General features: G+C 36.3%; 1 protein-coding gene across 1 annotated transcript in view; it reads left to right on the top strand.

Moving 5' to 3' along the window:
* The window catches only part of cacna1bb (calcium channel, voltage-dependent, N type, alpha 1B subunit, b), a 336,559-nt gene that overhangs the window by 172,959 nt on the left and 139,466 nt on the right, over positions 1–24,134 (top strand). Inside the window, exons 15-20 of the mRNA XM_059357455.1 lie at positions 70–182; positions 1,581–1,712; positions 21,458–21,530; positions 22,696–22,813; positions 23,311–23,378; positions 23,970–24,076. Coding sequence (XP_059213438.1) covers positions 70–182; positions 1,581–1,712; positions 21,458–21,530; positions 22,696–22,813; positions 23,311–23,378; positions 23,970–24,076 — 611 coding nt within the window. The remainder of the gene's footprint in view (positions 1–69; positions 183–1,580; positions 1,713–21,457; positions 21,531–22,695; positions 22,814–23,310; positions 23,379–23,969; positions 24,077–24,134) is intronic.

Below are 24,134 nucleotides of genomic sequence, written 5' to 3'. Positions count from 1 at the left end.
GTAGATGTTGTCTAGTTGGTCCTAATAATCCACATAGAGCAGTTTATAACTGTCCTGTCTCGTCTCCAGGTGATTGTGGGGAGTATCTTCGAGGTGATCTGGGACATGATTAAACCAGGAGCATCGTTTGGGATCAGTGTGTTGAGAGCTCTGAGACTGCTCCGGATATTTAAAGTCACCAAGTGAGTTCAGTTTGTTTTTGTGATCAACTTTTTATTAACACCATCAAATGTTGTACAAGAACAGACCCTCCTCCCCGACATCGACCCACCCTTACCCTCCCACTCCTGCCTGCAGTCTCAGGAACAAAAATCACCCAAAACAAAACAAAAACAAACAAACAAAATAAACAACTCCATGCCTTCCCTACTCACTGTCTGCTGGGGATCTGGCTAGTTCCTGTGGTGTTGATGAGGTCATCATGTCATGGCTCATGAAATCTGAGCTGTTGATAGTTTTGAGTAGTGCTGTGCCAATGAAGCCTCATGAACCATTTCCTTTATTTTCTGAGTCCACTAGATGGCGCTCTTGATTTAAAGAAAAAGGCTCAAGATATGGTAACTGAGTGTGATTTCAGCCCTTTGTTGAACAGAAAGCGCCATCTAGTGGAGTAAAAAGTACAATTTTTACCTCTTAATGTAGTGAAGTAGAAGTAAAAGTTACATAAAATGGAAATTCTCAAGTACCTCAAAATTGTACTTAAGTACTTGAGTAAATGTACTTTCCACCACTGGGCTTCCATCACAGAAGGTTTTATTAAGTTACATATGTTGGTTAAGTTGTCAACATAAATAAATCTGTGTTGACGTGGCTGAACGTCGTGCTGAACGTCGTTTGTCCAACCTGACAGATACGGACTTTGTCGCTCTTTATACTACATCAGCAGTGGTGGAAAGTAACTAAGTACAATTACTCACTTGTACTTTACTTGAGTATTTCCATTTTTTGGAACTTTATACGTCTACTCCACTACATTTTGAGGCAAATATTGAACATTTACTCCACTACATTTAGCTGACAGCTTTAGTTACTTTACAGGTTGAGATTTAACATGAAGTAATGTCCCTGTAATTCATCCAGGCTGGACTACAGCATCAAACTGAGCTCCGTGGCTAAAACTGGTGTGTAAAATCAGTGCTGCTATAATTACTCAACTCTCCACATTCTCAACGTTAAACCAGATTAAAATAGTTACTGTCCTCAGTAATAAAGTGATAAACCAACATAAAGCTGCTGTATTCTTTAAGAGCTATCAGTGTATATGTACTAACACAGCAGAGAGTGTTTGATGTAGCAGCGCTGCTCTTTCTCTCACGGCTTAAATCTGAATTCTTTTCTCCCCGAACCTAAAATCCTGTTAGAGTTTGATGGCAATCCTTTTATTTCCTGCGATTATCAGTAATCCTGTGATTCAGTGACTGGCAGCTGTGGAGCCTGACGCATCCGTTTGTTTTCTGCCACCTACGGCTCATATTTACCATTTGTTCCTCTCTTCCTCCTCTGTTTTGGTTGTTGTGCTGTCTTTGTCTGGATCTGTTTGTTCTCTTAATAATAAAAGAGATTTCTGTGCTTCCTCTCAGATATTGGAACTCTCTGAGGAACCTGGTGGTTTCCCTCCTCAACTCCATGAAGTCCATCATCAGCTTGCTCTTCCTCCTCTTCCTCTTCATCGTGGTCTTCGCTCTGCTGGGCATGCAGCTCTTCGGAGGACAGTGAGTTAACTCATCCACCCGTCCCGCTCTCTGGCCGCTTCTTCCTCCTCTTTCTGTCCAGAAACCGGGTGTAAAAACAGTTTTTAGTAAATAAAAGCCGGGTGTCTTACCGGTGTTATGTCAAAGTCTGTTCCCCCGTCGATATGTGTCCCCCTTACCTTAACCTGCACCACCCTGACCCCTGACCCCAACCAGTCCTCCTTTAAGTCGTTAACATGACCCCAAGTTTACCTGAACCCCAAACAGTTCTCTCTACAAGGCCTAACCTTAAATGACAAAAAAATGACACAAAATTACTAAATAAAGTCACAAAATGACCAAAACAGACACAAAATGACCAAAAAAGACACAAAAAAGACACAAAATGACCGAAAAAGACACAAAATGACTAAAAAATGACCTAAAATGACAAAAAAATGACACAAAATGACTAAAAAAAGACACAGAATGACGAAAATGGTTCGGCTAAACACAAAAGACACAAATAAAATGGACACAACACCTGTATTTAGAAGTTTGTCCCCACGAGTTAGTCCTGTAGGTAAATATGGTTGTTTCTCCTGCTGTCCTAGTCATTCTCTGTAAAGTCGAGCCGTTTACACACGTTCTTCTGGGCTTTTTAGTAGTTTAGACATTTTAAATCCTGCTTCAAATGAACATTCAGCTGTTCATTGTTTGTTTACATCCCAGTACTTCCAATATGGCCGACATCCTGGTAACTGGCTACAATGCGCTGTGTAAAACACTCTAAAAAGTGACGGTCAGAGCTGCTCTGATTTTCTTTTTTTAATAAAAGCCTCCTTCAAATAACAGCCTGCCCCTATTATTAGCCGGGTCTCAAACTGACTTTTTATTAATAGAAGCCCCGGCTACTATTTGAGGAAATACGGTATTTACATTGCAGCACATAGAGAGCCCGCCTCTCGCCCAATGTCAGCTGGGATAGGCTCCAGCCAACCTGGTCTCACAGAAATCCGTGAAATAGCCACGGATTTCGCTTAACTCAAAGTCCGTGGAATAGCCACGGAATCGCTCAAATTTCTGTGAAACTGACACGGATTTTGCTACAATGCAAGTTAATGACAGTCATATCCCGTGGCTATTCCATGGATATTTGTTCCTATTGGTTTGTTCCAAGTCACGTGACTTTCAAGGTCCCAGCGGTCAGAACAAAAAACATGGCGGACAGTTCTCTCATTTTTAGTGAAAAATCAATATTTTGACTTAGCTTCTGCATAAAAATGGATTTTGATCACATTTGTAGCGAGAAATATATGTTTTATTTTCTAAATATTCACTCAGTGAATGTACATAATAGCTTTGTATGTTGGAATAGCCACGGGATATGACTGTCATTAACTTGTATTGTAGCGAAATCCGTGTCAGTTTCACGGAAATTTGAGTGATTCCGTGGCTATTCCACGGATTTTGAGTTAAGCGAAATCCGTGGCTATTTCACGGATTTCTGTGAGATCATGTTGCTCCAGCCCCCCGCGACCCGAGTGTCGATAAGCGATGAATGAATGAATGAATAACTGTTAGCTAATGTTAGCTTGCGGCTAACGACCGGCATACTGCAACAGTGTGTTTGGACCTCTGACGGATTTAGTTCGGCTCGTGCACACAGACACACACACAGAGATGATGTGGGGACGGGACTGATACATTACAGACAGGTAGGCACGGCAGCTCAGTGTATTGTTAGCTAATGTTAGCTCGCAGCTAACAAACGGCATAATGCAACAGTGTGTTTGGACCGTTTGGACCTCTGGCGGCCCGGACAGGTTGATAGGATTTAGTTCAGCACATGTAGAGATGATGTGGGGACGGGACTGAGACAGACAGGTAGGAGGACAGCTCGGTGTAGAGAGGTGGGCGGGGCTTAGACTGACAGGTGACAGACACTCTGCTGAGCAAAGACACATCACATAATAACTTTATATTATAACTCAGTAGGTTGAAATGGGACGATAGAGCAGCACATAGAGACTCTGGAGCTCCACAGTCTCTGTGATTAATGGAAACCCTTAGTCACTACGGCAACAAGGAGGAATGCTATGTGCTGAGTTGCCACCAGAAACTGAATTTTAATTGTTTATATTTTAATTTGAATTGCTTAACTTGAATAATTGCATTACAAAACTGAATTTGAATCACATAATTTGAATTTGTATTGCTAATTTGAATTTTCTGCAATATACATCCGGGTAGTTGAGGCAAAAGCAATCGAGCCCAGATACACAGAGCGCCTCTTCGGCCAATCAGCAGCTCCGTTTTCTGCGCTCGATTGCTCTGCCTCAACTACCCGGATGTTCGTTGCAGAAAATTTAAATTGAATTTCATGAACTGAATTTGAATTGTGAGAACTGAATGTTCAGTTCCAAACTAATACATTCAATTTCAAATTGCAATTCAGATTCAGTTTTTCAATGCAATGATTCAAATTGAACAATACAAATTGAAATGATGTGATTCAAATTCAGTTTTTTAATGCAATTATTCAAGTTAAGCAATTCAAATTCAAATATAAATGATTCAAATTCAGTTTCTGGTGGCACATATTTCATATTTCAGTCCATAGAATGTTGCCAATATCTCAATATGCATTTTTTTACTCATAAAAAAATATACCGGTATAATGGTGACTGATACGATACGGCCGACCTCTACTGTCCAACATGTAGACACACATCCTCTCCTCCTCCTCTCCTCTATCCATCTCTTCACCTCCTCACCTCCTCCCCGTGTGATCCGGCGCGGCGTGGCGCTGCTGACAGACGTGTCCACGCAGCAGGTCGCTGCAGAGCAGCCAGGGGCCCCACTGGGCCCCGACCGGGGCCCTTTGATATCTGTCTCAGCTGGAGCTGCATGTCTTCTAATGGCTGCAACACCTCATGATTCTGGGCTGGCTGCAGATTATCAAAGGCCACACACACACACACACACACACACACACACACTGTAAAAAATGTGTTTAGTCTAAAAACCAGATAAACAGTAAATCTAAAGGTCTAAAACCAGATCAAACAGTAAATCTAAAGGTCTAAAACCAGATCAAACAGTAAATCTAAAGGTCTAAAACCAGATCAAACAGTAAATCTAAAGGTCTAAAACCAGATCAAACAGTAAATCTAAAGGTCTAAAACCAGATCAAACAGTAAATCTAAAGGTCTAAAACCAGATCAAACAGTAAATCTAAAGGTCTAAAACCAGATCAAACAGTAAATCTAAAGGTCTAAAACCAGATCAAACAGTAAATCTAAATGTCTAAAACCAGATCAAACAGTAAATCTGAAGGTCTAAAACCAGATCAAACAGTAAATCTAAAGGTCTAAAACCAGATCAAACAGTAAATCTAAAGGTCTAAAACCAGATCAAACAGTAAATCTAAAGGTCTAAAACCAGATCAAACAGTAAATCTAAAGGTCTAAAACCAGATCAAACAGTAAATCTAAAGGTCTAAAACCAGATCAAACAGTAAATCTAAAGGTCTAAAACCAGATCAAACAGTAAATCTGAGGGAAATGATCTTGCTGCATGGACAGATAATTTACCTTGACAAGATTTATTAAATTAAGATTATTAAATCTAGAAAAAAGCATGTTGAACACTTAAAATAAGAAATTAACTCTTAAAACCAGATAAATTAAAGCTGCCAGCAGTGATGAACTGGCCCGAGCAGAGTGACCTGATGATTATTTGGTTCTTACCAAGATAACAATACGTTTTTGGTGGGGTTTTTTTTGTCTTTTTGTATGTTTTTTGGGTATTTTTTTGTCTATTTATGTCTTTTTTTGTGATTTTACATCTTTTTGTTTCTTTTTTTGTTTCTTTTTTTGTGTCTTTTTTTGTCTTTTTGTGTCGTTTTTGTTTATTTTTTTGGTCTTTTTGTGTCTTTTTTGTTTCTTTTTTTGGTAATTTTGTGTCTTTTTACATCTTCTTTTGGTCACAAAATGACCAAAAAAGACAAGAAAATTGCAAAATAGATAAATTAAAGCTGTGTGACCTGACAATTATTTGGTTCTTACCAAGATAAAAAAAAACTTTAGATTTAGAAGTGTTAGATAATTTATCTGGTTTTAAGAGTTAATTTCTTATTTTAAGTGTTCAACATGCTTATTTCTAGATTTAATAATCTTAATTTAATAAATCTTGTCAAGGTAAATTATCTGTCCATGCAGCAAGATCATTTCCCTCAGATTTACTGTTTGATCTGGTTTTAGACCTTTAGATTTACTGTTTGATCTGGTTTTAGACCTTTAGATTTACTGTTTGATCTGGTTTTAGACCTTTAGATTTACTGTTTGATCTGGTTTAGACCTTTAGATTTACTGTTTGATCTGGTTTTAGACCTTTAGATTTACTGTTTGATCTGGTTTTAGACCTTTAGATTTACTGTTTGATCTGGTTTTAGACCTTTAGATTTACTGTTTGATCTGGTTTTAGACCTTTAGATTTACTGTTTGATCTGGTTTTTAGACTAAACACCTTTTTTACAGTGAACACACTCTCTCTTTGCTTCCTGTCTTCTTATATTTCTGTGTAATGAGTTAATTTACAGCCTGTCGGTGAGTCTCAGCTCTATAAACCTCAGGTAGACTTTGCAGTTTTGTTTTAAGTTAACACGGAAAGAAATCTCTAAATGGCCCCTAAAGGACAATTTAGGTTTATTACAACTTGGGTCTCGTTTTGGGAAACATTATACAGACAAAAAATCATATTGGTGAGGAACAGAGCAGCACTACGAGGATCAGCTGGGAGGAGAAACAGGAGCAGGTGTTGTAAACAAGCCAGCAGCTGATCCAGATTACCCAGACTACTTTATCTGGATTTAAAACTGAAGGTGAGCGCACCTGAGAGGCTGTTAGTGGTGTTAGGGGTGTTAGTGGTCCCCTAAAGCACAGGGAAACTGTCTTCACAGCTACAGTAAGTCAGATTGAACAAGGAAGTTGATCAGGAAGTTCTTGATTTACAGTTTGCATTTATTTTGTTCCATGTTTTGCTTGTTGTCTGTTGGTTTGTTAAGAACCTGTCAGGACTCAGATGCAGAGCAGGTGAACTTAAAGTCTCTTTATTCAAAAAAGCAGCAGAGAAAATCCTCACAGAGTGAAAGTAAAGGGCTATAAAAACACAAAATGACTGAAGAAACGCTAAATTACTTAAAAAAAGACACAAAATGACAGAAAAAAACAAAATTATTGAAAAAAGACACCAAATTAACAAAAAAAGACACATTATTATAAAAGACACAAAATTATTTAAAAAGGACACAAAATGACCAAAAAAAACCAACACAAAATTACTAAAAAAGACAAAAAAATTACCAAAATAGGACACAAAATGACCCAAAAAAGACACAAAATTACCAAAAAAAACCCACAAAATTATTAAAAAAAGACAAAAAAAGGTATTAAAAAAAGGCACAAAATTATTTTAAAAAGACAAAAAATTACCAAAAAAAGACACATTATAAAAAAAAACATAAAATTACTAAAAAAGACGTAAAATTACCAAAAAGGACACCGAATTACAAAAAAAGACACAAAATTACCAAAAAAAGACAACATTATAAAAAAAAAAACACAAAATGACCAAAAAAACCCACAAAATTACTAAAAAAGACGTAAAATTACCACAAAAAAAGTATTAAAAAAGACGCTAAATGAATTAAAAAAACACAAAATTACCAAAAAAAGACACAAAATAAACATCAGAAGTGGATCAGTACCTCTGCAACCTAAGCTGAGCTGCGAAAGGAGGAAAAAGGAGAAAAAGGTTTAGTTATTTCAGGATGTGAATAGTGATTTTTGCACCATGCCTGCTATATATGGAGACGTTTAGTTTAAATTCCCTTGTGAAGCAATAACTTAATGACTGATAGTGTGTTTGTGCCTCTGAAGGTCAGGATGTGCTGTTGAATGGATGAGTCACTGGATTAATAATAATCTTTGATGGTTTAAGTGTTACAGGTAGTCTGTCCTCTCACATGGAGTCACGTCTCAGAGGACCCACGGCCTTCACTAACACCACACATGCACACATGTCTGCAGCAGCAGGCTGTTGCCATGGCGACGGGCCTGACATCATCATTAGCATGGCGTTGGTCTCCGCTGATGGACAAGTGTGAGATGAGTCTGACGTCCACATGGTGCTGCTTTACTCTCACCTTAGAGGCTAAAAAAGAATGATTTCATTTTCCTTCAGCCAAGAATCAGGAGGTATTAACCCTTTGATAAATAACATGGGGCTAAAGCAGGGGGCTCAGACTCAAATGACCAAAATTAGTAAAAAAAAGACACAAAATGACAAAAAAAAAGACACGAAATGACAGAAAAATAACTAAATTACTTAAAAAGACACAAAATGATCAAAAAAGAGACAAAATTACTTTAAAAAAGACACAAAATGAAGTAAAAACTAAATTATATAAAAAAGACACAAAATTACCAAAAAAAGACACAAAAAGATAAAAAAAAGACACAAAATTATTAGAAAAATACACAAATTTACAACAAAAAAACCCCACAAAATGATTTAAAAAAAGACACAAAATGATTTAAAATAAGACACAAAATGATTTAAAAAAAGACACAAAATGATTTAAAATAAGACACAAAATGACTAAAAAAAGACACAAAATGACCAAAAAAAGACAAAATTATTTTAAAACACACAAAATGACAGACAAAAACTAAATTACTTAAAAAAGACACAAAATGACCAAAACAAAACACAGAATTACTAAAAAAGAGTGTCTTTTTTTGTCATTTTGTGTCTTTTTTTAGTAATTTTGTATCTTTTTAGTCATTTTGTGTCTTTTTTGGTCATTTTGTGTCTTTTTTTGGTCATTTGGTGTCTTTTTTTTGTCATTTTGTGTCTTTTTTAGTCATTTTGTGTCTTTTTAGTCATTTTGTGTCTTTTTTTAGTAATTTTGTGTCTTTTTGTTGTCATTTTGTGTGTTTTTGTGGTCATTTTGTGTTTTTTGCGTCATTTTGTGTCTTTTTTTTTTGGCTTTTTTGGTCAAACCTTCAAATAAGACAAACATAGTTACACAACTACTCAAATTGTTCATTTAGTGAATCACTTTTTGTGTCACTACTCTTCTAATACACAAGGTCATTTTAGACCCATGTTGTGCATTAGAAGGTATTTATATGTTAAAAATAGACGCTCTGTCTCTGCTCTCCTTGTGCTTTCACATGAAGTCAGAAAATTCTATAAAACTAAAGACAGAACAACTGTTCCTTTGGCAGATAATTTCAGTTTCCTGATTTAAAAAAAAAGGCTTTCAAGCCTAAATAGAAGATTAAATGTGTGCTTTAGAAGAGGAGATGCTTTGTGCCGTTCCAACTTTATTTTTGGTTCAGAGATTATGTTCCTGTTCTCACAACACTAGAAGTAATCTCCTGGTAAAATAGTGAGAATTGAAAGATAAACAGCTTGAGGCAGAGGAGCGTCTCCCCGCTGAGACTCACCACAGCTCGGCAAGAAATATGTGATAAGCTCAAAGGAAACGTTCAGGATTTACTGTAATAGAATAATGAATTTTTCTGCTTGCAGCTTTGTAGCTCTGGGTTTTAAAGGTGCAGACCTTCTTTGTTGATTAACTTTGTCCGACACAGGAGAAAAAGATGGCATTTTATATTCTCACCTCCTCTACAACCTCTCTGATGGACTGTGACTGAATCGTTTTAGAGGAAAATACTTTTTTTACTCTAAATGCCAACTAGTTTACCTGCCTTATGACATTTGAAATACTTAGGAAGAGTGGAGGTATACATCTATAATACAAGTCAGAACAGGGATCTGGTAAAAACATGATGTAAATTCAATAAATCATTGTATTTCTTGCAAGGGAGGAAATAATTTCATTTTCCTTGAGACAAGAATCAGGAGGATGTTAACCCTTTGATGCACAACATGGATCTAAAGCAGGGGCTCAAACTCAAATTACCTGGGGGCTGCTGGAGGCAAAATGACCAAAAAAAGACACAAAATTACAAAAAAAAAAGACAAGAAATGACTTAAAAATAACTAAATTACTTTAAAAAGAAACACAATGACCAAAAAAGACACAAAATAACCAAAAAAGACACAAAATGACCAAAAAAAGACACAAAATTGCTAAAAAAAAAAAAAGACACAAAATGACATTAAAAATAACTGAATTACTTTAAAAAGAAACACAATGACCAAAAAAGACACAAAATAACCAAAAAAGACACAAAATGACCAAAAAAAGACACAAAATTGCTAAAAAAAAAAAAAAAGACACAAAATGACATAAAAAAAAAACTAAATTACTTTAAAAAGACACAAAATGACCAAAAAAAGACACCAAATTGCTAAAAAAAAAAAAGACACAAAATGACATAAAAAAAACTAAATTACTTTAAAAAGACACAAAATGACCAAAAAAAGACACAAAATGACAGAAAAAAAATTACTTAAAAAAAGACACAAAATGACAGAAAAAAGACACAAAATGACAAAAAAAGAACAAAATGACAGAAAAAAAAGACACAAAATGACAAAAAAAGACACAAAATGACAGAAAAAAATACTTCAAAAAAGACACAAAATGACAGAAAAAAAAATACTTAAAAAAAGACACAAAATGACTTAAAAAGACACAAAATGGCCAAAAAAGCCACAATATTACCAAAAAAAGACACAAAATGACAAAAACACAAAACAAAAGAAGAAACAAAATGACTTAAAAAAACACAAAATGATCAAAAAAGACACAGAAGAACTAAAAAAAGACACACAAAAGACAACACAAAATGACCGAAAAAGACCCAAAATGACTAAAAAAGAAGACACACAAAAAGAAGACACACTAAATGACCAGCCCCTAGCAGCCAAAGACTCGGTGTTCTTGAAGTCGGTTTCATGTCTTCTCCTCCTGAGGCAGCAGGACGTCATGTGTGCTCTGATTCATGTCACAGTTCTGATGCTCAGCAGTTTTTCTTTCTAATATCACACAGCCGTCAGAGTGTTTTCATACGTCACCTATATAATGTGAGCCTGCTCCTTGTGAATGTGGAGGATTAGAGGAGGAACGGCTCGGTGCAGGAGCTGGAGGGGGGTCGGCCTCACAGGATTCTGGTTCAGGATTGATTTAATGGAGTCCCTGTAGGTGTCACAGAGAAACCAGCTCCCAGTCCCCATTATCAGAGGAAACAGAGGTCGGAGCACACTCCCTGATCTGGACCCGCTAATCCTCCAGGAAGGAGAGAGGAGGAAGAGGAGAGAGGAAGAGGAGGAGGGAGAGAGGAGGAAGGAAGGAAAGAAAGAAAGAAAGAAAGAAAGGGGCGGAGGTGAAATGGAGAAAGCGATGGAGTCTCTAAAAGCTCCAAATAATCCAGACTTGTTGATGACATCCAAACTAGAAAACAAAGCAGCGTGGAGCCCTACTGTAAAAGACACAAAATGACCAAAAAAAGACACAAAATGATGAAAAAAAGACACAAAATGACCAAAAAAGACACAAAATGAACAAAAAAAGACACAAAATGACCATAAAAGACACAAAAAAAATGATAGCAATGGATGGAACCCTCTTATATGTTAGATTTGACACCTTTGTTCACATTTGACACATTTGAAATTCTTTATTGAGCATGATAGTGTTTTGAAAGTAGAAAAAAAAGATTCAAACTCACATTTTATGTTGGACTAAAGGACTAAAAAAAAGACACAAAATGACAAGACAAAATGACAAAAAAATAAACAAACCCAAAAGAAGACACAAAATAACTTAAAAGGCACAACATGACCAAATAAGACACAGAAGGACTAAAAAAGAAACAAAAGACCCAAAAGACACAAGAGAAGACACAAAATAACTCAAAAAGACACAAAATGACCAAAAAAGACACAAAATAACTAAAAAAACATACAATGAACAAAAAAAAACACAGGACGAGAAAATACACAAAAGACCCAAAAATACTAAAAAAAGACACAAAATGACCAATAAAGACACAAAATGACCAAAAAATACACAAAATAACTCAAAAAGACACAAAATGAGAAGACAAAATGACCAAAAAAAGACACAGAAGGACTAAAAAAGACACAAAAGACACAAAAAGACACAAAATGACTACAAAAAGACACAACATAAGACACAAAATAACTAAAAAGACATAAAATGAGCAGGATAAAGCGATGGAGGGTGGAGTGCTGGGCGGCTGATGGAGGATGCAGTAATGAGACGGAGGGAGGACAGAGAGGATATGATGTCATACTGAGGGAGGGGAGGCTGATTGAATTAGTTGCCCCTCCCCCTCTCCCCCCTCCCACTCCCATCTCCATCATGCATGTACAGAATCATCAGAGCCACATAGACACACAGATACATGCTGGCTGATAGTTCTGGACAATAATGGGTTTGATCGTGTCGTGTGATCGGGATCGGTGTGCTATTACTTTTCTTTACAGAATACGAATTTGCCCAAATTGCCCAAAATTTTGCATTGAAGTGAATGGGACAGCCGGAAAAAAATGAGCGAAAAAGAACAATAATTGGAGATTTTCAGACGTCTACTTCTCCGGCATAATTTCAGCTAGAGACTCCATTTAAACTTTAAACAGTAGACACAAGTCTTGTGTATCGGTGTATTAATCCACGTTTCGATAGGTCATATAGTTTTTTATCAGTCCCTGTTCAATGACCATGATCATTTTTGGAGAAATTCTGAGATTATAATGGGTGTGTATTGCACGGAATGTTCGTGTCACAGTGTGTGATGTCATCGCTCAGAGTGTAGAGGGAGAGAAAAAATTGTCGAAAAATAAATTTGAAAACTGCGCCCCAGGCCGCAAATTTCACTCTACAGAAATAATTTATACATAGAAACGTATGAAAATTAGTCTTCTCCCTCACAATCCTCTGGTAAAGCTGTCAGAGTTATAGTTTGGGCGTAGGACGCACAGATAATCCACCAACACCACCAACAGCCTCATTGGGTCCCATATTAAAAACGCAGGAAGATTTCTGAAAAAGGGAGATGGAACAGTTTTTTTAGATCGCTCTAACAAAGCTATTTTTTCATTTTTCTGGAAAAAAAAACATATGTAGACGTTCAGGAAGAACTCGGGACGCTCAAAGTGAAGTCGGATCAATGATAGGTATTATGGTTTTGCCAAAAATGCTTTCTGTTCAAGGCCAGAAATTCTAGTCTGTCCACCTCTGGCTGCTGTCACTGTGCTAGAAGATTCCACAGCTGTTAATTCTGTTGATTGCTCTGCTCTGATTGGTCGACCGCAAAGCCTTTGATGCTTTGATGTGATTACAGGATCAAAGAAAATACCATGTACTTACACTGTAAACCCCAAAGTTGCTTGTTTGACATTATAACTAATTTTTCCTTTACAATACAACAAAGATTTGTGCAAAAAGTCATTTTAACCCAAAATATTGCGTCAAATAGCAAGATTCATTTGAATTAACTCCATTATCTTTGTTGTCCTGACATAAAATTATTTGGCAGCATGGACACTCAAATATTTGAGCTGAAACAACTAGCTGGGTTTTACAGTGTAGATTTGTCTGCATTTTAAACAAGTGTAGGATTAGTAAGTGGTGACTGGAGTGTAAGTGGGAGTAGAATTAGCAGCATACACAATATTGTCAACAGCATAAAACTTGGCTTTAATATACCAATTCGGTATAATGCATTTACATTATTGTGTAATGACAATAGTAGTGGGCCAAGAATAGACCCATGTGGTGTCCCATTACTGATGGCAACTTGGCGGGAGGGTTTGATTGTGCACTATAGATTTTTTATTTGCAGCATTTTCCTTCATATTTTTTCTCAAGTAAACTTTATTATAACATTTTTAATTTGTTTGTTTATAGTAATTAAACATACTGTCTCCTGTTTAAAATGGACAGTTTAATATTAACTCTAACACACATCTTTGATTATAAAAGTAATCGTTAAAAAACATCTTTACTCAGTCCTAGCTTCATTACAAAATGTTTTCCTTGATTTTTAAGGCTGATTTAAAGATTTGACAATATGTGAAATATTTTTATCGGCCTTAAAAATCAAGGATCAAGGATCAGTCTGGATATGGTAGACAGAGTATACTGTACACACACACACACACACACACACACACACACACACATATCTCTGGATCTGCTCTGAGCAGGAGAAACCAGCTGTCATTTTGCAGACGGTCGCTGTGGTAACAATGTGCTCTACTTCCTCGCCTCGTTTTTACACTCCCGTCTTCTCCCTTTGTGTGTTTTCGTCCACACAAACACATTTTTCTCCTCCGTGTCTCCTCTGACACATCACACATTTAAATTACATGCTTGTTAATAAAACATCTGAAAGGCATTTCACTCGTAATACAACAGAAACATACAACAGAAATAATGATGACATTTCAATTCCAAATGTAAACATTCAAACCCTTTTTTGTGGATCAACATTTATACAATGCATTTTGCAAACACATTTAATGGAAATTACTGTCAAATTCCTTCTTTGTTTTGTGTATGTCGACTGTATTGTGATTATTCTTTCTGTCAAGCTTTTATTCAGAACTGCTTTCATTACTCTAATTGTTCACATTTGCAACATTTGAAGTTCTTTATTGAGCATGATAGTGTTTTGAAAGTTAAAAAAAAGATTCAAAATGACTAAAAAAAGACACAAAATTAGCAAAAAAAGACACAAAATTAGCAAAAAAAGACACAAAATGACTAAAAAACAAACCCAAAAGAAGACACTAAATAACTAAAAACACACAAAATGAGCAAAAAAGAAAAAAAGACAAAAAAACAAACCCAAAAGAGGACACAAAACAACTAAAAACACACAAAATGACCAAAATAGACACAGAAGGACTTAAAAAGACACAAAAGACCTAAAAAACACTACATTTCACTCGTTCCATACAACAGAAATAATGATGACATTTCAATCCAAATGTAAACATTCAAACCCTTTTTTGTGGATCAACATTTATGTTTACATTAAGTAATTTCCATTGAATGTGTTTGCAAAATGCATTGTCATTTTGCAAACACATTTAATGGAAATTACTGTCAAATCCACAAGCATCTTGCTGCATGTTCCTTCTTTGTTTTGTGCATGTCGACTGTATTGTGATAATTCCTTCCGTCAAGCTTTTATTCAGAACTACTTTAATTTCTCTGATATAAAAAGAAGGAATTAAATGTTCATATTTGATGTAGTTTTCCTGCTAACAGGCAGTTCATTGGCACATTGGAGTATGTCAAGCATGTAAACAGAACTCTTGTCTGTCCTTGTTTGCTAAAAGGCTTCAATGGGCTCTATTTTTGTGACAGTGCACAAAAAAATATATTTTTTGCCAGCAAAATTACATTTTTTCAGGTGAGCATGCTGTGGCATTCATAATTTCTATGCCTGTTTGGCATTTGCGCTCGACTGTTTCTTCTATTGTGAAACAGCTGAAGGGCCATACTGTCACTCACAAACCAGGTTTCTTTTGTAACTTTGGATTAGAAATCACTGATAAGTATGAGAGTTGTCACAGCGATGTGATTTAACCCGTTTGGGGTCTGATATACCTCATAATATTTACTATACCCATGTTTGGTATTTGGTATTTTCTTAGCACAACTTCAGCATGATGTGACTATTATTTTTTTCACTTTAACCCACTTTATTAACCCTTTGTTTGAGTTTGGGGCGATTTTGAAGGGTTTTCACTATTTTTCATTCTGCCTGTATAAACGACTTAAAAGATGTTGGTATCATTTTTTTCAACACAACCTCACCTGATTATTATTTTGTCATTTTGACTAACTGGATCAACATTTTGAACACAAAAAAATACAAAAACCACACACACAAAAAAAACATAAAACACACAAAGAAATTACAAAAAACATACACACATCATAATAAATACATAAAAACACAAAAAATACACAAAAATGACTAATAATAATAATAATAATAATAATAATAATAAAAATAATAATAATATATTTTATTTGTATTGCACTTTACATTACAGGAAATCTCAAAGTGCTACAGGTTAAAAGCATAACAGTCTAATAATAAAAAGGATAAAAAAGGAAAAAACAGCTAAATACAGAAAACATACATACATAATCTAAAAACCATCTAGATGGGAGGAACCAAATGTTTTGCTAAAAAGGAATGTTTTTAGTCCCTTTTTTAAGAGTGTCTATGGACTGTGTACACAAAAAATGGCAAAAAACCTACTTAAAAAACAAACATAAAACACATAAAAACACACAAAAAACATGAAGCACAAAAGGTTGCATTAAACATGCTGAATGCACACTGCAAAATTCAATAAAATCTCTGCAAAAACTTACAACAAACAGTAATATCATGTTACACTTGGTCGAGGTGGTTTTTACCTTTGCTGAAAAAGAGTTGATGTGCTAAATGTAACATGGAGACTTGTGTAAAAGCCAAAACTTTAGAGTGAAGCTGACAGCAGGGCTCCATGCTGCTTAGTTTTTTACATTGTAACGTCATGAGTTGTCATGCTCCGGCGCTTTCATGGACTCCAGAGGGTTAAGTGATGAACTGGCAGCATGACAGGACAGTGTACTTAACAATGGAGACAGTGTCTCTATTGTCAAGTACAGACATAAACTCTGACTGCACAACGGTTTTACTTTTTAGACAAGACAGACAGCCTTTCATTTGCTGCCAAAAACCTCATGTCATCTTTGAATTTTTTGGGTGGAAAAAATCTTGATGATAGTCTACTGTAATGGCAAAGTATTTCTCTGAGTCACTGAGAGTTATATGGGCATAAGTGAAAGTCTTAATGGCAGGAAGGTCAAAGAAAATACCATGTACTTAGACTTGTCTGCATCTAAAATAAGTGTAGGATTAGTAAGTGGTGAGTGGAAAGCATCAACGGTAGACTGGAGTCAGAGTGTAGGTGGGAGTAAAATTAGCAGCATACACAATATCGTCATCAGCATAAAAATGGACTTTAATGTACCAATTACATATAATGCATTAAATTAGGTTTATTTATTAAGTTTATATGCCTTGGTCTTTATTCTAGTTTGGGAGTCTAGTGTGGGAGTAGAATTAGCAGCATACACAATATTGTCATCAGCATAAAAGTTGGTTTTAATGTACCAATTACGTAAAATGCATTTACATTATTGTGTAATGTAAATATTAGTGGGCCCAGAACAGACCCATGTAGTGCCCCATTACTGATAGCTTGGCGGGAGGGTTCAATTTAACTAAATAACACCCTTAGATCTAGCTGGATGGAAAAATGTTGACCAAATTGAATTATCTTACATATCCCCACATCAATGTTTTAATACAATTAATAGCTTTGGTTTATTTGTTCATTTACCTTTATTCTATCTATTTCATCCATTTTTCCATTATTATAACCATTTATGTACTATTTTAACAATTTTCCCATTACATTAATGCCCCCGATGGCAATTGGGACAATTATTGCCACTGGTAGGAGGGTTGGTGCAACAGTGATGCCATTGGGGGTGGTGACAAAAAATTAAAAAGAAAAGTTTATATGCCTTGGTCTTTATTCTAGTTCGGGAGTCAAATGTGGGAGTAGAATTAGTGGCTTACACAATACTGTCATCAGCATAAAAATGGGCTTTAATGTACCAATTAGGTATAATGCATTAAATTATTGTTTAATGTAAATAGTAGTGGGTCCAGGATAGACCCCTGTGGTGTCCCATTACTGATGGCAACTTGTCATGATGGTTCGATTCAACTACACAACACCTGTAGATCTAGCTGGATGGAAAAATGTTGACTGAATTGAATCAAGCAATCTGAATAAGGCTTAAATATTGTATGTAAAGGATAATTTCATGGTCTATAACTATGGTTCTTTACTTTTGACATACCCTATCTTATGTTCCCCCAAAGTACAACTTCATCAATGCCCATCATCAGTGTTTTCATACAATTAATAGCTTGCTTTGGTTTATTTGTGTCTTCTATTGCATCCATTTAACCATTATTATAATCATTCAGTTACTATTTTAACAATGTATTGATTATAATAATGCCCCCAATAGCAATTAGGACAATTACTCTCAATGGCGTCCATGTTCCACCGGTTTCTGGTGACAAAAAAATAAAAGTTTTGATGTCTTGGTCTTGCAACGTGGCACTGTGTCACAAAAACAGAGCCCACATCTGAATCTCAGGCCACAGTTTATAACATCATTTCTGGAATTTCTTGGGTGTTCTTTTCTTCTTTTTTTTTGAATGCTTGCGGCCAGGAGAACAATGGTGCAATTTCAAATTCACAGAAGAATAAGTCTGAAAAGAAAAGTTTAAAATTGGTTTTCTGTCAAAGAACAGTGACAACAAATGGTTTCCCAGAAGTTAATTGAATGTCACATTTTTTCTTTTTTGAACGTCCTTGAAGCGAGCAATTTGGAGCCGAGGCAGATTTCTTAAGTGCTTTCCAGACAATGTTGCACAATTGGAAGAATTCTTATTTGAAGAAGTTGAATTTGATGAAGGTGCACTTGCCACAATCTGTTTTCACAAATAATTCCTAAATCAAAACAGTCATTATTCTAACCTAGTGATTTTCTACCTTGACAATTATCACAACAATACAATTACAATACCCTACAATTGCTCTATTTCCATCTTCTATCCAGCCCCATATATTTCTGGCACTTGTCTTTTTATTTTTTCCAGATTAACTGACACATGAAATGATGAATGATTAGCAGTGTAGGTTATTTATAGTGGAACCAACCTTTCCTTACACATCTCTTCAGTATGTCTTCTTCAGTTTAAGGACCAAGGATTCAGGTTTTGGCAGGTTTGTTGGGCCATTTGGGGGCTTTCTGAAAATATTTCCATCATTTGTGTAGAAAGTTTGTGTGATGATGTTAACTTACAACAAAAATCTCTTTAACCTTCTGGTGTCTATGATGGTGGTGTCCTGATCAGATTTTGTGCCGTTTAACAAAAAAACGAGGTCACATGGAGTGCTGCTATTAAATTCACTCCAAAGTAAAGACTTAAAACTTTCTCCTAGTTTTTGTTTGACATTCCTAGCTCATGTAAAACCAAAGATATGATAGTTTTAATTTGACAGTAATATTTGAGCGTCTGTGTAATTTCGTTTGTTTTGAAGAGTTGCAGCTAGTATGGGACTTTTTTGTATATAGTTTTATTATATATTTTAAATTTTTACCTTTTTATATGTTCATATTTGTGTCCGTTGTTTACATTTTCAAGTTCCAAAACAGTTCATTGAGCATATTTGTGGTTTTTATTGTAGTAAATAGTAAAATTTTTCAACTCGGATTTCGTGATTTTTGGGCTCAATATGTTGATAAAGTAGGTTAAAGTGAGAAAATAACTGTCAGATCACATAGGTGAAGAAAAAATGGATACCAATTATGGGTATATTAGAAAAATGGTATGTGGTACATGAAGGGCAAAATCAAAATTATTCAAAAACGGCCAAAAACGGCTCAGAACCTTGAGGGTTAAGACAAAAAAAATCAGCAGGCATACATTTGGAAATCTACACTCTTGAATAGAGATAGGATATTTCTTCCATATTTGAGAGGTTAGACCCCATGGAGCTAAATGCGAACTTACTTCTGGGTTTAAGAACTCTATACAGCTGCAAAGACACAAAGAAACTCACAACCACTGTGAAAAAGTAGCAAAAACAACCAAAGTGACACAAAATGACCACAAAGAGACACGAAACACGACAAAAATGTCAAAATCTGTGTCTTGCTCCGATGTAGGAATCCGATGGAGGCTTTTCATTTCTGTGCCCAGGAGCCCATTTCCTTCTAATCCACCCTGGTGTTAAACCCAAAACATAGAGACATTGTTGGATGTGTGTGTGACACTCGATATGAACCCGCTGCACACACTCAGCTGGAGTCTGGAGGTGCTGGAGCATCAACTCACTCCTCCGACTGGCACATCCAGGCTACTTTGATTTGATTCTCTTGTCAACTGCCAGCACATCTTCTTCTTCTTCTTCTGTGGTGGTGTAGCTGTCACAGAGGACAGAGAGAGAAATTCAAACACCCAAATCCCTACAACCAACTTTTTAAAAAGGCCTTTACTGGTAAAAAAGAAGAAGAAGAAGAAAACAACTCAAAAGAAGAGAAAGTTCCCCAGTCAAGGCTGAAATCACTCCAGATTTACTGCATGTGTTCGATATTGATGGTTAATACGTCCTGTGGATTGGTTGACGTGCTGCATCGCCATGTCTGATATCTGTGATGTCACATGATGCAGCTGCAGAGACTCGTTGTGTTTTGGACTTGAAAGAAGTTGCCGTGGTTCCCTGGTGACTGGTGTTTCTCTTCGACTCCGTCTGTCTCATCCATTATCAATACAAGACAACTCCCTTCATCTATGAATACATCACTGTCTACCTGAAGCTGTAAGGAATCTGAGAAAGAAAGAAATTCATTAGAGGTTTTAGGGTTCAATCAGTGTTTTGTCAAAATTAATGTTTTGTGAAAGGGCCACGGGGGCTACTGCCGGTGTGTGTACACTATGATGAGATTCTTCAGAGATTTATAACAATTAATACTAGTAATGTTATAATACTATATAATATACAAGGATCACACCTACAACAAGCATTCCTTTTCAAGTATTTATTTATACAGCAACCTATGACCTTTAACCTCAAAATGTGTGTGTGTGTTTGTGTGCGTGTGTGTGTGTGTTTGAAGCATGTTTATGCATGTGTGAGGAGTGTGCGCGCTTACGCGCATGTGTGTGTGCGTGTATCTGTAACTGTAATCAGAGCAAAGATCAAAGGCAATCAGATCAAAGCAATCAACAGAATTAACTGCCACCTGAATGTTCCGGCACAGTGACAGCAGCCAGAGGTGGACAGACTGGAATTTCTGCCCTCAAACAGAAAGCATTTTTGGCAAAACCATAATACCTATCATTGATCCAACTTCACTTTGAGCATCCTGAGTTCTTCCTGAACGTCTACATGTTTGTTTTTTTAAGAAAAATAAAAATAAATAGCTTTGTTAGAGCGATCTAAAAAAAAACTGTTACATCTCCCTTTTTCAGAAATCTTCCTGCGTTTTTAATATGTGTTTTTATTTTTCCTCATTTTTTTTCGGCCGTCCCATTCACTTCAATGCAAAATTTTGGGCAGTTTTTTTAGCGAAAAATTCGTATTCTGTAGAGAAAAGTAATAGCACACCGATCCCGATCAAACCGCACGTTTTGATATATAATTTGTCCTGCAACTCTTCAAGTTGTAGGACTAGTAGCGGGACGAAATTGCATCAGGAGTGGGTTCATTCTGCATAACGAGTACTTTTACTTTTGATACTTTGAGTGCATTTTGATGCTGATACTTTTGTACTTTTACTGCAGTAAGTTTTGAATGCAGGACTTTTACTGTAGTGGAGTCATTTCACAGTGTGTATTAGTACTTTTACTGCAGTAAATGATCTTAAATACTTCTTCCTCCTCTGGCAGCTGTGACTGAAGATGTGACTGTGTCTGTTTTGTGCTCTGAAGTTTAGACAGTTGAGCAACAGGATAATAATCATATAGTTATTGTTTGATTTTAAAATGAATAAATGCACCTTTTTCTCTCTGTCTTCTCCTGATCTGCAGCGAGACGCCGTTTAGATCTCACCGGGGCTTCAGTTTGATGATTTAGTTTTCTTTTCTCTTTGTAATGCTGCTCTGCTTCTGATCTTCCAGGTTTAACTTTGAAGATGAGACGCCAACAACAAACTTTGATACGTTCCCAGCAGCCATCCTCACCGTGTTCCAGGTGAGACACTTCACAGCGTAGGAATAAATGAGAGAATATAGACTTTATGTGGAAAAGAAAAGATTGTTATCAGTGATTTTAATTAGAGAGAATGACTGGTCTGTGTACCTTCTGTCCCCTAATGAGCTGGCTGATAATCCTTCAATTAGTCTGTGCTCATAACCCTTCATTCACTATGTCAACTCATTTCATTCTACACTGTCAGATTTGCACGGAGCTTTAAAAAATGCTCATCTCTCTCTCTGAGAAACAGTGTTTCACTGTTTTCTGGAGTGTGCTCGACTGTTTTCTTTGTTTCCAATGTTGACTTGGCTGTTTTTCTCTTTCCGTGAATCTTCCTCACATGAAACATTCATTCTGGGCTTCAGGTTTTCCAAAAGAAGGAAAATGAAGTGCCAACTACTCAACTTCATCTTGGTCAGGCAAAGCTGGCCATTTACCTGAGCAGGAAAAACAAAATGAATGATTTGTTGGATTGGGATGTTAGTGTTATTTTCCTTCGTATGTTGAAGGCAAGACTGAAAACTGATTTCAGTTTTTTTTACAGTTTGTCCAAGAATGTGGGAGAGTTTAAAAGTGTATGGTGCCTTGAACCTGGTCTCACAGGAATCCGTGGAATAACCACGGAATCACTGAACTCAAATTTCCGTGAAACTGACACGGATTTGGCTACAATGCCAGTTAATGACAGTCATATCCCGTGGCTATTCCATGGATATTTGTTCCTATTGGTTTGTTCCAAGTCACGTGAATTTCAAGGTCCCGGCGGTCAGAACAAAAAAACATGGCGGACAGTTCTCTCATTTTTAGTGAAAAAAATCAATATTTTGACTTAGTTTCTGCATAAAAATGGATTTTGATCACATTTGTAGCGAGAAATATATGTTTTATTTTCTAAATATTCACTCAGTGAATGTACATAATCACTTTGTATGTTGGAATAGCCACGGGATATGACTGTCATTAACTTGCATTGTAGCGAAATCTGTGTCAGTTTCACGGAAATTTGAGTGATTCTGTGGCTATTCCACAGATTTTGTGATTCCTGTGAGAGCAGGTTTGGTGCCTTGAACATAGTCATATTCTCCGTGGAGAACGATGAGCTGCTGTTTGGAACTATTTTCACCTGAATCTAACTAAATTTATTTTGTTTTTATTTGTTTAGATTCTGACTGGCGAGGACTGGAACGCCGTGATGTACCACGGGATCGAGTCTCAAGGTGGCGTCCGCCGCGGCATGTTCTCCTCCGTCTACTTCATCGTCCTCACGCTCTTTGGAAACTGTATCCTCTTTAAATCTTGTTATTAAAACCTCAGTGTGTCAGAGTGACAAGGAGCAGCATCAGGATGTGGAGTTGTGTTTTCTACAGGTGTGAACCAAAACTAGATGCAAAAATGACGCAAAATTATTAAAATAGACACAAATTGACCAAAAATACATGTAAAAATGACAAAACAACCATAAATAGATGCAAAATGACCAAAATATATGCAAAAATTACACAAAATTGAATAGCCTGCATTTATTAATTAATTAGTATTACAGTCTTTGATTTAACATTTTACAAATGAAATGTTCATTTACACTTCTTTATTGTGTGGGGGGAATAAAAAGTAAATGTTTAATTATCAGACCGCCATTACATTTTTCATCTCGTGCACCGCCTAGAGGCAGCTAGTGCACCCCTGGGGGTCCACGCACCACACTTTGGGAATCCCTGCATTAGTGCATATATGTACTGTCCATGTGTACTTTCTCCTGAGTCCTGCTGGTATTCAGACACCCTGCTGAACGTCTTCTTGGCCATCGCTGTCGATAACCTCGCTAACGCACAGGAGCTCACTAAGGTAGGCTTCGAAGACGTAGTTCTGACACACAGCAGCATCTACTTCACAGTGAAATATGTCAAATATGCAGCACCTGCATGCAGTGGTGGAAGAAGTATTCATACCTTTACTTCAGTAAAAGTACTAATTACTCCACTACAGTAAAAGTCCTGCATTCAAAACTTACTGAAGTAAAAGTACAAAAGTATCAGCATCAAAATGTGCTTAAAGTATCAAAAGTATAAAAATTCCATTTATATTATTTGATGATTATTATGGATCGATATTTAAGCATTAAAAGCATTATATTCTTAACATACTGTTATGAGGTTCAATTTAAACGAATGTCACCTTAATAACTTCACTATCATGTTTTCTATGTTAAATGTAATCGAGTAAAAAAGTACAATATTTGCCTCAAAATGTAGTGAAGTAGAAGTATAAAGTTACATGAAATAAAAATACTCAAGTAAAGTACAAGTACCTCAAAATTGTACTTAAATACAGTACTTGAGTAAATGTACTTAGTTACTTTCCACCACCGCGTGCATGTGTAAAAGGCATCAATATGTCATAAAAACACACTTTTCTGTCTGTTCTGATTGGCTAAAGGATGAAGAGGAGCAGGAGGAGGCAGCCAATAAGAAGCTGGCGCTGCAGAAAGCTCTGGAGGTGAAGGAGGTCAGCCCCATGTCTGCAGCTAATATCTCCATCTCTGCGTAAGTCTGCAGCCATCTGTCTTCTAAAACACACACTGGAGATAAATGGTCCTTTGTG

Source organism: Centropristis striata, chromosome 19, assembly GCF_030273125.1.
Source record: "Centropristis striata isolate RG_2023a ecotype Rhode Island chromosome 19, C.striata_1.0, whole genome shotgun sequence".
Classification (NCBI taxonomy): Eukaryota; Metazoa; Chordata; class Actinopteri; order Perciformes; family Serranidae; genus Centropristis; species Centropristis striata.
This window is presented reverse-complemented; position numbering and strand designations above follow the sequence as displayed.